At 47.5% G+C, this 14,244-nt stretch overlaps 1 protein-coding gene across 1 annotated transcript in view; it reads right to left on the reverse strand.

Moving 5' to 3' along the window:
* ITFG1 (integrin alpha FG-GAP repeat containing 1) overlaps window positions 1-14,244 on the reverse strand; it is a 240,692-nt gene that overhangs the window by 62,136 nt on the left and 164,312 nt on the right. The window contains exon 11 of the mRNA XM_069739330.1: window positions 115-256. Within this exon, the coding sequence (XP_069595431.1) occupies window positions 115-256 (142 nt within the window). The remainder of the gene's footprint in view (window positions 1-114; window positions 257-14,244) is intronic.

Raw genomic sequence — 14,244 nt, forward strand, 5'->3', positions numbered from 1 at the left:
AAGTCTCTTCCAAATTATTATTATTAATTGCTTTCATTATGTGCTCATATCTGACACCAAAGGAGCCGGAGCGGCGCTTTCAGAGGCAATTAAAAGTAGCAAAAGCGTCCTCACATCTTCATAAGTGTCAAAGAAGGTCACCATCGCTGCGTCCTTTATCTGATTGAGGTCGGAAATCTCCCAGTGGACGTCAAACATCCTGGAGCAGGAGGTGTTCTTACAGGGGACGTTCTCCAGCAGGAAGGCTTGCTGCTCACTAGGAGAGAGAACAGATCCATCAGAGACAAGTCCTATCGCCATGTGATCAGTCCGATCTGCTCTACTTCTATGTGTACGGCAAGTACCCCGAGTGTCAGTGTCATTATCCTGTACCCCGAGTGTCAGTGTCATTATCCTGTACCCAGAGTGTCAGTGTCATTATCCTGTACCCCGAGTGTCAGCGTCATTATCCTGTACCCCGAGTGTCAGCGTCCTTATCCTGTACCCCGGGTGTCAGTGTCCTTATCCTGTACCCCGAGTGTCATTATTCTGTACCCCGAGTGTCAGTGTCTATATCCTGTACCCCGAGTGTTAGCGTCCTTATCCTGTACCCCGAGTGTCAGTGTCATTATCCTGTACCCCGAGTGTCAGTGTCATTATCCAGTACCCTGAGTGTCATTATCCCGTACCCCGAGTGTCAGTGTCATTATCCTGTACCCCGATTGTCAGTGTCATTATCCTGTACCCCGAGTGTAAGTGTCATTATCCTGTACCCCGAGTGTCAGTGTCCTTATCCTGTACCCCGAGTGTCAGTGTCGTTACCCTGTACTCCCAGTGTCAGTGTCATTATCCTGTACCTCGAGTGTCAGCGTCCTTATCCTGTACCCCGAGTGTCAGTGTCATTATCCTGTACTCCGAGTGTCAGTGTCATTATCCTGTACCTCGAGTGTCAGTGTCATTATCCTGTACCCCGAGTGTCAGTGTCCTTATCCTGTACCCCGAGTGTCAGTGTCATTATCCTGTACTCCCAGTGTCAGTGTCATTATCCTGTACCTCGAGTGTCAGTGTCATTATCCTGTACCCCGAGTGTCAGTGTCATTATCCTGTACCCCAGTGTCAGAGTCATTATCCTGTACCTCGAGTGTCAGTGTCATTATCCTGTACCCCCAGTGTCAGTGTCATTATCCTGTACCCCCAGTGTCAGTGTCATTATCCTGTACCCCAGTGTCAGTGTCATTATCCTGGTCCTCTAGTGTCAGCATCATATTGTACCCTGAGTGTCAGCATCATTGTGACCCCTCACCACCCAGGTGTCTTCCCACTTTACATCCCACATGTTTCCTATATCAGACAGGTAAGCTGCTAAGCACCAGCTCATCGTAGATCACATGACGATCACCCCCATCCTCTGCGGTGGCGTCTCATGCGGGGCGCAGGATGATAGAATCCACTCAATACATTATGAAGCCGCGGTTTAAATTTCAGGAGCAGAACAATCTTTTCTCACATCCCCCAAGCACACGGCTCCATCTGCAGCCCCCCACGATGAGGCCAATCATCTCCAGATCCGCGCACCGGTCCCACTCTCCAAGAAGCGCAGAGCGGGGGAGGGGCGGATTACACCGATACAGCCATTGTTTTACGATTATAACCCAACTAACGGCGAATAACGTCTCTCGTATCCCGGTCGCACAGGCCAGGCACACGACTCGCCCACCCGGAGGGCGACACAAGTGACTGCTCTTACTATAGTCAGGTCAAATCCGGCAATCATCGCACCTCCCAATCATAAGGCTCTAATAGTATGAAAGCATCACAAGAGGAGCGGCCGAAATCAGCCATAGTCACAAGAGGAGCGGCCGAAATCAGCCATAGTCACAAGAGGAGCGGCCGAAATCAGCCATGGTCACAAGAGGAGCGGCCGAAATCAGCCATAGTCACAAGAGGAGAGGCCAAAATCAGCCATAGTCACAAGAGGAGCTGCCAAAATCATCCATAGTCACAAGAGGAGCGGTTGAAATCAGCCATAGTCACAAGAGGAGAGGCCGAAATCAGCCATAGTCACAAGAGGAGAGGCGGAAATCAGCCATAGTCACAAGAGGAGCGGCCGAAATCAGCCATAGTCACAAGAGGAGCGGTCGAAATCAGCCATAGTCACAGGAGAAGCGGCCAAAATCAGCCATAGTCACAAGAGGAGCGGCCAAAATCAGCCATAGTCACAAGAGGAGCGGCCGAAATCAGCCATAGTCACAAGAGGAGCGGCTGAAATCAGCCATAGTCACAAGAGGAGTGGCCGAAATCAGCCATAGTCACAGGAGAAGCGGCCAAAATCAGCCATAGTCACAAGAGGAGCGGCCAAAATCAGCCATAGTCACAAGAGGAGCGGCCGAAATCAGCCATAGTCACAAGAGGAGCGGCTGAAATCAGCCATAGTCACAAGAGGAGCGGCTGAAATCAGCCATAGTCACAAGAGGAGCGGCCGAAATCAGCCATAGTCACAAGAGGAGTGCATATTCACAAGAGGAGTGGCCGAAATCAGCCATAGTCACAAGAGGAGAGGCCGAAATCAGCCATAGTCACAAGAGGAGCGGCCGAAATCAGCCATAGTCACAAGAGGAGCGGCCGAAATCAGCCATAGTCACAAGAGGAGCGGCCGAAATCAGCCATAGTCACAAGAGGAGCAGCTGAAATCAGCCATAATCACAAGAGGAGCGGCCGAAATCAGCCATAGTCACAAGAGGAGCGGCCAAAATCAGCCATAGTCACAAGAGGTGCTGCCAAAATCAGCCATAGTCACAAGAGGAGAGGCCAAAATCAGCCATAATCACAAAAGGAACGGTTGAAATCAGCCATAATCACAAAAGAGGCCGAAATCAGCCATAATCACAAAAGGAGCGGTCGAAATCAGCCATTATCACAAAAGACGTCGAAATCAGCCATAGTCACAAGAGGAGCTGCCGAAATCAGCCATAGTCACAAGAGGAGCTGCCGAAATCAGCCATAGTGACAAGAGGAGAGGCCGAAATCAGCCATAGTCGCAAGAGGAAAGGCCGAAATCAGCCATAGTCGCAAGAGGAGCTGCCAAAATCAGCCTTAGTCACAAGAGGAGGTGCCGAAATCAGCCATAGTCACAAGAGGAGCTGCCAAAATCATCCATAGTCACAAGAGGAGCTGCCAAAATCATCCATAGTCACAAGAGGAGAGGCCGAAATCAGCCATAGTCACAAGAGGAGCTGCCAAAATCAGCCATAGTCACAAGAGGAGCGGCCGAAATCAGCCATAGTCACAAGAGGAGCGGCCGAAATCAGCCATAGTCACAAGAGGAGCGGCCTAAATCAGCCATAGTCACAAGAGGAGCGGCCTAAATCAGCCATAGTCACAAGAGGAGAGGCCGAAATCAGCCATAGTCACAAGAGGAGCGGTCGAAAGCAGCCATAGTCACAAAAGAGGTAGCCGAAATCAGCCATAGTCACAAGAGAGGCCGAAATCAGCCATAGTCGCAAGAGGTGCTGCCGAAATCAGCCATAGTCACAAGAGGAACACCCGAAATCAGCCATAGTCACAAGAGGAGTGGCCGAAATTAGCCATAATCACAAAAGAAGAGGTCGAAATCAGCCATAGTCACAAGAGGAAAGGCCGAAATCAGCCATAGTCGCAAGAGCTGCCAAAATCAGCCATAGTCACAAGAGGAGGTGCCGAAATCAGCCATAGTCACAAGAGGAGCTGCCAAAATCATCCATAGTCACAAGAGGAGCTGCCAAAATCATCCATATAGTCACAAGAGGAGCGGCCGAAATCAGCCACAGTCACAAGAGGAGCTGCCGAAATCAGCCATAGTCACAAGAGGAGATGCCAAAATTATCCGTGGTCACAAGAGGAGCGGCCAAAATCAGCCATAGTCACAAGAGGAGCAGCCGAAATCAGCCATAGTCACAAGAGGAGCAGCCGAAATCAGCCATAGTCACAAGAGGAGCAGCCAAAATCAGCCATAGTCACGAGAGGAGCGGTCGAAATCTGCCATAGTCACAAGGGGAGAGGCCAAAATCAGCCATAATCACAAAAGGAGCAGCCGAAATCAGTCAGTCGCAAGAGGAGCTGCCGAAATCAGCCAGTAACAAGAGGAGCGGACAAAATCAGCCAGTCACAAGAGAAGCTGCCAAAATCAGCCATAGTCACAAGAGGAGCTGCCGAAATCAGCCATAGTCACAAGAGGAACGGCTGAAATCAGCCATAGTCACATGGAGAGGTCGAAACCAGCCATAGTCACATGGAGGAGAGGTCGAAATCAGCCATAGTCACAAGGAGGAACAGACAAACTCATCCATAGTCACAAGAGGAGAGGCTGAAATCAGCCATAGTCACAAGAGCAGCAGCCGAAATCATTCACAGTCACAAGAGAGGCTGAAATCAGCCATAGTCACAAGAAGAACAGCCGAAATCAGACAGTCACAAGTAGGAGCAGATGAAATCAGCCATAGTCACAAGAGGAGCAGCCGAAAATCATCCACAGTTACAAGAGGAGAGGCTGAAATCATCCATAGTCACAAGAGGAGCGGCCGAAATCAGCCATAGTCATAAGAGAGGCCAAAATCAGCCATAGTCACAAGAGGAGCAGTCAAAATCAGCCATAGTCACAAGAGGAGCGGTCAAAATCAGCCATAGTCACAAGGGGAGAGGCCGAAATCAGCCATAATCACAAAAGGAGCAGCCGAAATCAGCCACAATCGCAAGAGGAGCTGCCGATATCAGCCATAGTCACGAGAGGAGCTGCCGAAATCAGCCAGTCACAAGAGGAGCTGCCGAAATCAGCCATAGTCACACGGAGGAGAGGTCGAAATCAGCCATAGTCACAAGGAGGAGCAGCCAAAATCATCCATAATCACAAGAGGAGAGGCTGAAATCAGCCATATTCACAAGGAGAGCAGCCGAAATCAGACAGTCACAAGTAGGAGCGGACGAAATAAGCCATAGTCACAAGAACAACAGACAAAATCAGCCATAGTCACAGGGAGGAGTAGCCAAATTTAGCCATAGTCACAAGAGGAGCGGCTGATATCAGCCAAAGTCACAAGAGGAGCAGCCAAAATCAGCCATAGTCACAAGAGCAGCAACAAAAATCGGCCATGCAATGTCTGGAGATCACTGACAGAAACAAAAAGCTTCTGCGTCTCCATGGTAACAGACTACACACAATCGCTGAGTAGTCGGGATCTGACAATGACCAAACTGTGATGTGAAGAGGACAAGGTCATAGAATCTCCAAAATAGGGGATCCTCTGCGGCGGCTCCAGGATGCAGCAGATCCTCTGGGGCGGTCCTAATGCACAGCAGGTTTTGTAGGGTGCTCTGTTTACAGTGGTTCTTGTGGGTGGTTCCTGATATAAAACACGTTTCTTGGAGTAATCCCGGTATACAGCGGGTCTTGTAGAGTGTTCCCAGTATAAGGCAAGTCTCCGTGTGTGCTCATTGTATTTGCCGGGTTTTGGGAAGTTGTCACAATATACAGGGGGTTTCCTGGGGCGCTCCAAGTCCATGGTTGGTCTTATGAAGGGTTCCCAGTATTCAGTGGGTCCTCTGTATACAGTGGTGGGGTGGTGGGTCTTGTGGGGTGTTCCAGGTCTATGGCAGGATTTTTGTGATGTACCCAGTCCATGGTGTATCTTGTGGGGTGTCTGCTAAACAAGCGCTCAGCCAGCCCCCTCCTTTATAACAGTTGATAGATAGAGCAGGGGTCGTCTGCCACCATTATGATAGCGGCTCTAACTCATAAATGTCCCTGGAATTGGGGCCCCATCTATTCCTATCCCAGGGTAATCTTGACGCTAGAGAGGTCAGAGTCTCTAACTTTACTATGGTCTTGTTAACCCTGATTCCTCTCCTCCCCCACCCCATGAGGGCTGGGACAGAAATGCAAGGTAAACAAGACACAAAGACAAAGCAAGGATAACAGAGAGTAACAAATATACAAACATTCACCAAAGGTAGAGGGAAGGATAGGAATGTACCAACCAAATAGGAATGGGACAATGAGGAAAGCATACATCCAAAAACAGCATGCAACAATCTCCAGTTGCAACAGTGGTCTCCAATTCAGCACAGCATCTCCTAGGAGCTAGGAAGGAAAGCTCTCTGTTATGATCAGGTGACCTTGGAGCAGCATGAAAACTTTCTCTGGAGTAGGTGGTAACTATACTGACCGCAAACCCTGATCTTAACACCGCAACTAGAAGTAGCCGTGGGGTGTGCCTAACAAAACCTAGACACCTCGACACAGCCGGAGGACTAAATACCCCTATAGATGGAAATAGGAATTCTACCTTGCCTCAGAGCAGAACCCCAAAGGATAGGCAGCCCCCCACAAATATTGACTGTGAGTAGTAGAGGAAAAGACACACGCAGGCAGGAAACAGGATTTAGCAAATGAGGCCACATTAGCTAAATAGGAAAGGATAGAACAGGATACTAAGCGGTCAGTATTAAAAATCCTTCCAAAAATATCCACAGCAGAAAATACAAAAACTCCACCATCTAACTAAAGATGTGGAGCGTATATCTGCAACTCCAGAGAATCCAACAAGACTGAGAAAACACTGACACAGTCTAAGCTGGACAAGAGAAAAACAAATGAATAGCACAGAATATAAGCACACTGCATGTGTGCCACAGAAAAAGAAACAGACACTTATCTTTGCTGAATTGGCAGCTAAGCAGGAGAAGCCAGAAAGTGATCCAACACTTCACAAGAAACATTGACAACTGGCAAGGACTAATGAATCCTGCACACCTAAATATCCCAGTCAGAACTGCAATCAGCAGATACACCTGGCCAGGACTGCGACTCAGAGACAACTGCATTCCCACCTACAACCACTGGGGGGAACCCAAAAGCAGAATTCACAACAGTATTCCCCCCACCCCCTTGAGGAGGGGTCACCGAACCCTCACCAGGGCCCCCAGGACGATCAGGATGAGCCAGATGAAAGGCACAGACCAAATCAGCAGCATGGACATCAGAGGTAAAAACCCAAGAATTATCCTCCTGGCCATAACCCTTCCATTTGACAAGGTACTGAAGCCTCCGCCTCGAAAAACGAGAATCCAAAATCTTCTCAACCACATACTCCAACTCTCCATCAACCAACATAGGGGCCGGAGGATCAACAGAGGGAACAACGGGCACCACATATTTCCGCAACAATGGAAGACATTATGGATAGCAAAAGAGGCCGGAAGCGCCAAACGAAAAGACACCGGATTAATAATCTCAGAAATCTTATAAGGACCAATAAAACGAGGCTTAAACTTAGGGGAAGAAACCTTCATAGGAACATGACGGGAAGACAACCAGACCAGATCCACACCAGGACAGTCAGAAGGCTCAACCTGCCCAGAAGAAAAACGAGGATGAAAACCAAAATTACAAAAGAAAGGCGAAACCAAAAGTAGCCGAACTAGCCCGATTATTAAGGGCAAACTCGGCCAATGGCAAGAAGGCTACCCAATCATCCTGATCAGCAGACACAAAGCATCTCAAATAAGTCTCCAAAGTCTGATTAGTTCGCTCGGTCTGGCCATTAGTCTGAGGATGAAATGCAGAATAAAAAGACAAATCAATGCCCAGCCTAGCACAAAAGGCTCGCCAAAACCTAGAAACAAACTGGGAACCTCTGTCGGACACAATATTCTCCGGAATACCATGCAAACGAACCACATGCTGAAAAAACAACGGAACCAAATCTGAAGAGGAAGGCAATTTAGGCAAAGGCACCAAATGAACCATCTTAGAGAACCGGTCACAAACAACCCAGATAACAGACATCTTCTGGGAGACCGGAAGATCAGAAATAAAATCCATAGAAATATGCGTCCAGGGCCTCTCAGGGACTGGCAATGGCAAAAGCAACCCACTAGCACGGGAACAACAAGGCTTGGTCCGCGCACAAGTCCCACAGGACTGCACAAAAAAATGCACATCACGCGACAAAGAAGGCCACCAAAAGGACCTACCAACCAAGTCTCTGGTACCAAAAATGCCAGAATGACCAGCCAACACGGAACAGTGAACCTCAGAAATCACTCTACTAGTCCATCTGTCAGGAACAAACAGTTTCCCCACAGGACAGCGGTCAGGTTTGTCAGCCTGAAATTCCTGAAGAGCCCGTCGTAAATCAGGGGAAATGGCAGAAAGGACCACCCCTTCTTTTAGAATACCGACCGGTTCTAAGACCTCAGGAGAATCAGGCAAAAAAACTCCTAGAGAGGGCATCAGCCTTAACCCCTTCATGACCAGGGGATTTTTCGTTTTTCCGTGTTCGTTTTTCGCTCCCCTCCTTCCCAGAGCCATAACTTTTTTATTTTTCCGTCAATTTGGCCATGTGAGGGCTTATTTTTTGTGGGACGAGTTGTACTTTTGAACGACATCATTGGTTTTAGCATGTCGTGTACTAGAAAACGGGAAAAAAATTCCAAGTGCGGTGAAATTGCAAAAAAAGTGCAATCCCACATTGGTTTTTTGTTTGGCTTTTTTGCTAGGTTCACTAAATGCTAAAAATGACCTGCCATTATGATTCTCCAGGTCATTACGAGTTCATAGACACCAAACATGACTAGGTTATTTTTTATCTAAGTGGTGAAAAAAAATTCCAAACTTGCTAAAAAAAAAAAAAAAAAAAAAAAAAAAATTGCGCCATTTTCCGATACTCGTAGCGTCTCCATTTTTCGTGATCTGGGGTCGGTTGAGGGCTTATTTTTTGCGTGCCGAGATGACGTTTTTAATGATAGCATTTCGGTGCAGATACGTTCTTTTGATCGCCCGTTATTGCATTTTAATGCAATGTCGCGGCGACCAAAAAAACGTAATTCTGGCGTTTCGAGTTTTTTTCCCGCTACGCTGTTTAGCGATCAGGTTAATACTTTTTTTTATTTGATAGATCGGGCAATTCTGAGCGTGGCGATACCAAATATGCGTAGATTTGATATTTTTTTTATTGATTTATTTTGATTGGGGCGAAAGGGGGGTGATTTAAACTTTTATGTTTTTTTTATTTTTTTCACATTTTTTTAAACTTTTTTTTTTAACTTTTGCCATGCTTCAATAGCCTCCATGGGAGGCTTGAAGCAGGCACAGCACGATCGGCTCTGCTACATAGCAGCGATCTGCTGATCGCTGCTATGTAGCAGAATTGCACGTGTGCTGTGAGCGCCGACCACAGGGTGGCGCTCACAGCGACGGGCAATCAGTAACCATAGAGGTCTCAAGGACCTCTATGGCTACAATGGAGACGCATCGCCGACCCCCGGACATGTGACGGGGGTCGGCGATGACGTCATTTCCGGCCGCCCGGCCGGAAGCGGTAGTTAAATGCCGCTGTCTGCGTTTGACAGCGGCATTTAACTAGTTAATAGGTGCGGGCAGATCGCGATTCTGCCCGCGCCTATTACGGGCACATGTCAGCTGTTCAAAACAGCTGACATGTCCCGGCTTTGGTGCGGGCTCACCGCGGAGCCCTGCATCAAAGCAGGGGAGCCGGCATCGGACAGTATAGTACGTCCGATGCCGGTAAGGGGTTAATATTCTTAGAACCCGGAAGGTACGAGACCACGAAATCAAAACGGGAAAAAAACAAGGACCATCGAGCCTGTCTAGGATTCAGCCGTTTGGCAGACTCGAGGTAAATCAGATTCTTATGATCGGTCAAGACCACAATACAGTGCTTAGCTCCCTCAAGCCAATGTCGCCACTCCTCAAACGCCCACTTCATAGCCAACAACTCCCGATTGCCGACATCATAATTGCATTCAGCAGGCGAAAACTTACGGGAAAAGAAGGCACACGGTTTCATTAAGGAACCAACAAGATCCCTCTGAGACAAAACGGCCTCTGCCCCAATCTCAGAAGCGTCAACCTCAACCTGAAACGGAAGAGAAACATCCGGTTGGCGCAACACCGGAGCAGAAGTAAATCAACGTTTAAGCTCCTGAAAGGCAGAGACAGCCGCAGAGGACCAATTCGCCACATCAGCGCCTATCTTCGTCAAATCGGTCAAGGGTTTAACCACGCTGGAAAAATTAGCAATGAAACGGCGATAAAAATTTGCAAAACCCCAAAATTTCTGAAGGCTCTTCACGGATGTGGGCTGAATCCAATCATGAATGGCCTGAACCTTAACCGGATCCATCTCTATAGACGAGGGAGAAAAAATAAAGCCCAAAAAAGAAACCTTCTGCACCCCAAAGAGACACTTAGACCCTTTCACAAACAAAGCATTGTCACGAAGGATCTGAAATACCATCCTGACCTGCTGCACATGAGATTCCCAATCATCGGAAAAAATCAAAATATCGTCCAAATATACAATCAAGAATTTATCAAGATAAGTCCGGAAGATATCATGCATGAAGGACTGAAAAACAGATGGAGCATTAGAGAGTCCGAATGGCATCACAAGGTATTCAAAATGGCCTTCGGGCGTGTTAAACGCAGTTTTCCATTCATCACCCCGCTTAATACGAACAAGATTATATGCCCCCCGAAGGTCAATCTTCGTAAACCAACTAGCTCCCTTAATCCTAGCAAACAAATCGGAAAGCAAAGGTAAAGGGTATTGAAACTTGACCGTGATCTTATTCAAGAGGCGATAATCAATACAGGGTCTCAAGGAACCATCTTTTTTAGCAACAAAAAAGAACCCCGCTCCCAACGGTGAAGAAGATGGTCGAATATGCCCTTTCTCCAAAGACTCCTTAATATAGCTCCGTATGGCGGTATGTTCAGGCACAGATAGGTTGAAAAGTCGACCCTTAGGAAACTTACAGCCTGGAATTAAGTCAATAGCACAATCACAGTCCCTGTGCGGTGGAAGGAAACTGGACTTGGGCTCATCGAATACATCCTGAAAATCAGACAAAAACTCTGGAGTTTTAGAAGAGGAAGAAGAGGAGATTGACATCAAAGGAACATCATTATGAACCCCCTGACAACCCCAACTAGTCACAGACATGGACTTCCAATCCAACACAGGATTATGTACCTGCAACCACGGAAAACCCAGCACGATAGCATCATGCAAATTATGCAACACCAGAAATCGACAATCTTCCTGATGGGCTGGCGCCATGTGCATGGTCACCTGTGTCCAAAACTGGGGCTTATTTTTAGCCAAGGGTGTAGCATCAATACCCCTTAAAGGAATAGGGTTCTGCAAAGGCTGCAAGGGAAAACCACAACGCTTGGCAAACTCAAAGTCCATTAAGTTCAAGGTGGCGCCTGAATCCACAAATGCCATGACAGAAAATGATGACAATGAGCAGATCAAGGACACATAACAAAAATTTAGGTTGTACAGTACTGATGGTAAATGAGCTGGCGATCCTCTTTGTCCGCTTAGGGTAGACAGAAATGACATGAGAAGCGTCGCCATAATAATAACACAACCTATTCTGACGTCTGAATCCTTGTCGTTCCGTTCTAGACAGAATCCTATCACACTGCATAGGCTCAGGAATTTGCTCTGAGGATAACGCCACAGCGCGCACAGTTCTGCGCTCCCGCAAGCGCCGGTCAATCTGAATGGCCAGAGACATAGAATCACTCAGACCAGAAGGCGTGGGAAACCCCACCATAACATCTTTAACGGATTCAGAAAGCCCCCTTCTGAAAATTGCCGCCAAAGCATCATTATTCCATTTAGTCAACACCGACCATTTTCTGAATTTCTGACAATACAATTCTGCCGCCTCTTGACCCTGAGACAGGGCCAACAAGGTCTTCTCAGCTTGATCCACAGAATTAGGTTCATCATATAACAATCCCAAAGCCTGAAAAAAGGAGTCTACATCAAGCAAAGCCGGATTCCCAGATTCCGGGGAAAATGCCCAATCCTGTGGATCGCCACGCAGCAGGGAGATGACAATTTTAACCTGCTGAATGGAATCACCGGAGGATCGAGGTCTCAAAGCAAAAAACAGTTTACAGTTGTTTTTAAAACTCAAAAATTTGGACCCGTCACCAAAAAACAAATCAGGAGTAGGAATCTTCGGTTCTAAAACAGGAGTCTGAACAATATAATCAGAAATACCCTGTACCCCAGCAGCAAGCTGGTCTACACGAGAAGCTAATTCCTGAACATTCATGCTAGCACAAAGCTCTTCAGCCACCCAGAGATAAAGAGGGAGGAGAAGACAAAGTAGACTGAAGAAAAAAAAATGGCTCAAGACCTTTCTTCCCTTCTTCTGAGATGCATTTAACTCATTATGGGCCAGTTGCACTGTTATGATCAGGTGACCTTGGAGCAGCATGAAAACTTTCTCTGGAGTAGGTGGTAGTATACTGACCGCAAACCCTGATCTTAACACCGCAACTAGAAGTAGCCGTGGGGTGAGCCTAACAAAACCTAGACACCTCGACACAGCCGGAGGACTAAATACCCCTATAGATGGAAATAGGAATTCTACCTTGCCTCAGAGCAGAACCCCAAAGGATAGGCAGCCCCCCACAAATATTGACTGTGAGTAGTAGAGGAAAAGACACACGCAGGCAGGAAACAGGATTTAGCAAGAGGCCACACTAGCTAAATAGGAAAGGATAGGACAGGATACTAAGCGGTCAGTATTAAAAATCCTTCCAAAAATATCCACAGCAGAAAATACAACTCCACCATCTAACTAAAGATGTGGAGCGTATATCTGCAACTCCAGAGAATCCAACAAGACTGAGAAAACACGGACACAGTCTAAGCTGGACAAGAGAAAAACAAATGAATAGCACAGAATATAAGCACACTGCATGTGTGCCACAGAAAAAGAAACAGACACTTATCTTTGCTGAATTGGCAGCTAAGCAGGAGAAGCCAGAAAGTGATCCAACACTTCACAAGAAACATTGACAACTGGCAAGGACTAATGAATCCTGCACACCTAAATATCACAGTCAGAACTGCAATCAGCAGATACACCTGGCCAGGACTGCGACTCAGAGACAACTGCATTCCCACCTACAACCACTGGAGGGAACCCAAAAGCAAAATTCACAACAGCTCTCACAGGCAAGGGAGAGAAGGTTTGGCCAGATTTTATAGGGAGAGGTAATGACCAGACCAGAAGCAGATGAAAATAGAGATGCAAGTTTCTGACCAGCATAGAAAGGGTTGTTAATCTCTTCAACACCAAAGAAAAGTGAATTCATTTAATATGGGACACAAACACACAGGTTAAATGGAAGCTCTGTGATTCAGAGTACGTAGTGATCTTCTATCCCCAGATCTTCCAGGAGGACGTGACATACTGGTGACAAAAGATGAAAAAAAAATCTAGGTGACAACTTGTCTCTATATTCATGGATCTCAGTCTGATCGGTCATCGTTGGGATGTGCTGAAAAAAACAAATATGATCCATGAAGGGGGCACTCAGAGCAGGACGAGGATGTGCCGACGACGTCTGGGGAGTCCAGTCCTGGACAGGGAGCCCATACACCCTATTGTGGGGGGTAATGTTATGGGGGGAGCAGTCATTCCAGATGGGGTAATGTTATGGGGGGAGCAGTCATTCCAGATGGTGTGTTCTGCTCCTCTCCAGTATAATCCCGGATACTTTACATCCCATAATTGGTCCCATTATTCCCAGAGAGGATGTAGACGGCTCTGGCGGGAATCGTCTGTTACTGTTAATCCGGACGGCGGAGCGGCCCTTGGGCGATCAGCTATCAATCCTCTACGTGGAGGAGCCTCGGAAATTCCTTATACAAACCCGGCTCAGATGAGGGGATGATGTAGCGAGTGCTGTACGGAGAGGATTCCCCTGGTCTAAATCACCAGGGGAAGAAAAGCACTGAAATATGGATCCAGGGGCCCGGAATGAGGGTCGATACTTCAGAAACTTATAAATGACATGTGACTTCTGCTCTGGTCATCCTCCATGCTTTACACTGCAGCAACACTATCAGTTAGCATTTCATAGAGCTGGCTGACAGCTTGTTGCAATCGCTAAACCAGCCTCCTACATTGAGAGGAGGACATAAGCACAGCCAGCCCCCTCCTGTAACATGGCCTATATGATCCGGGACATCCAGGACGAATGCAACCGATCTCCGCAGCGCCTGCGTCTTCCCGACAGAGGAGACTTGTATGTCCTTGTCTCTAACACCGCGATTCACTGCGCCATTTCCTCGAGCCCCCCTGTGCGCGGCGAGAAATTGAGTCAGCGGGACGGGCCGACGCTTATCTCCTTAATCAGGACGATCCATCACCGGAATGAGATCTGATGAACTC

This window comes from Ranitomeya imitator, chromosome 9 (assembly GCF_032444005.1).
Source record: "Ranitomeya imitator isolate aRanImi1 chromosome 9, aRanImi1.pri, whole genome shotgun sequence".
NCBI lineage: Eukaryota > Metazoa > Chordata > Amphibia > Anura > Dendrobatidae > Ranitomeya > Ranitomeya imitator.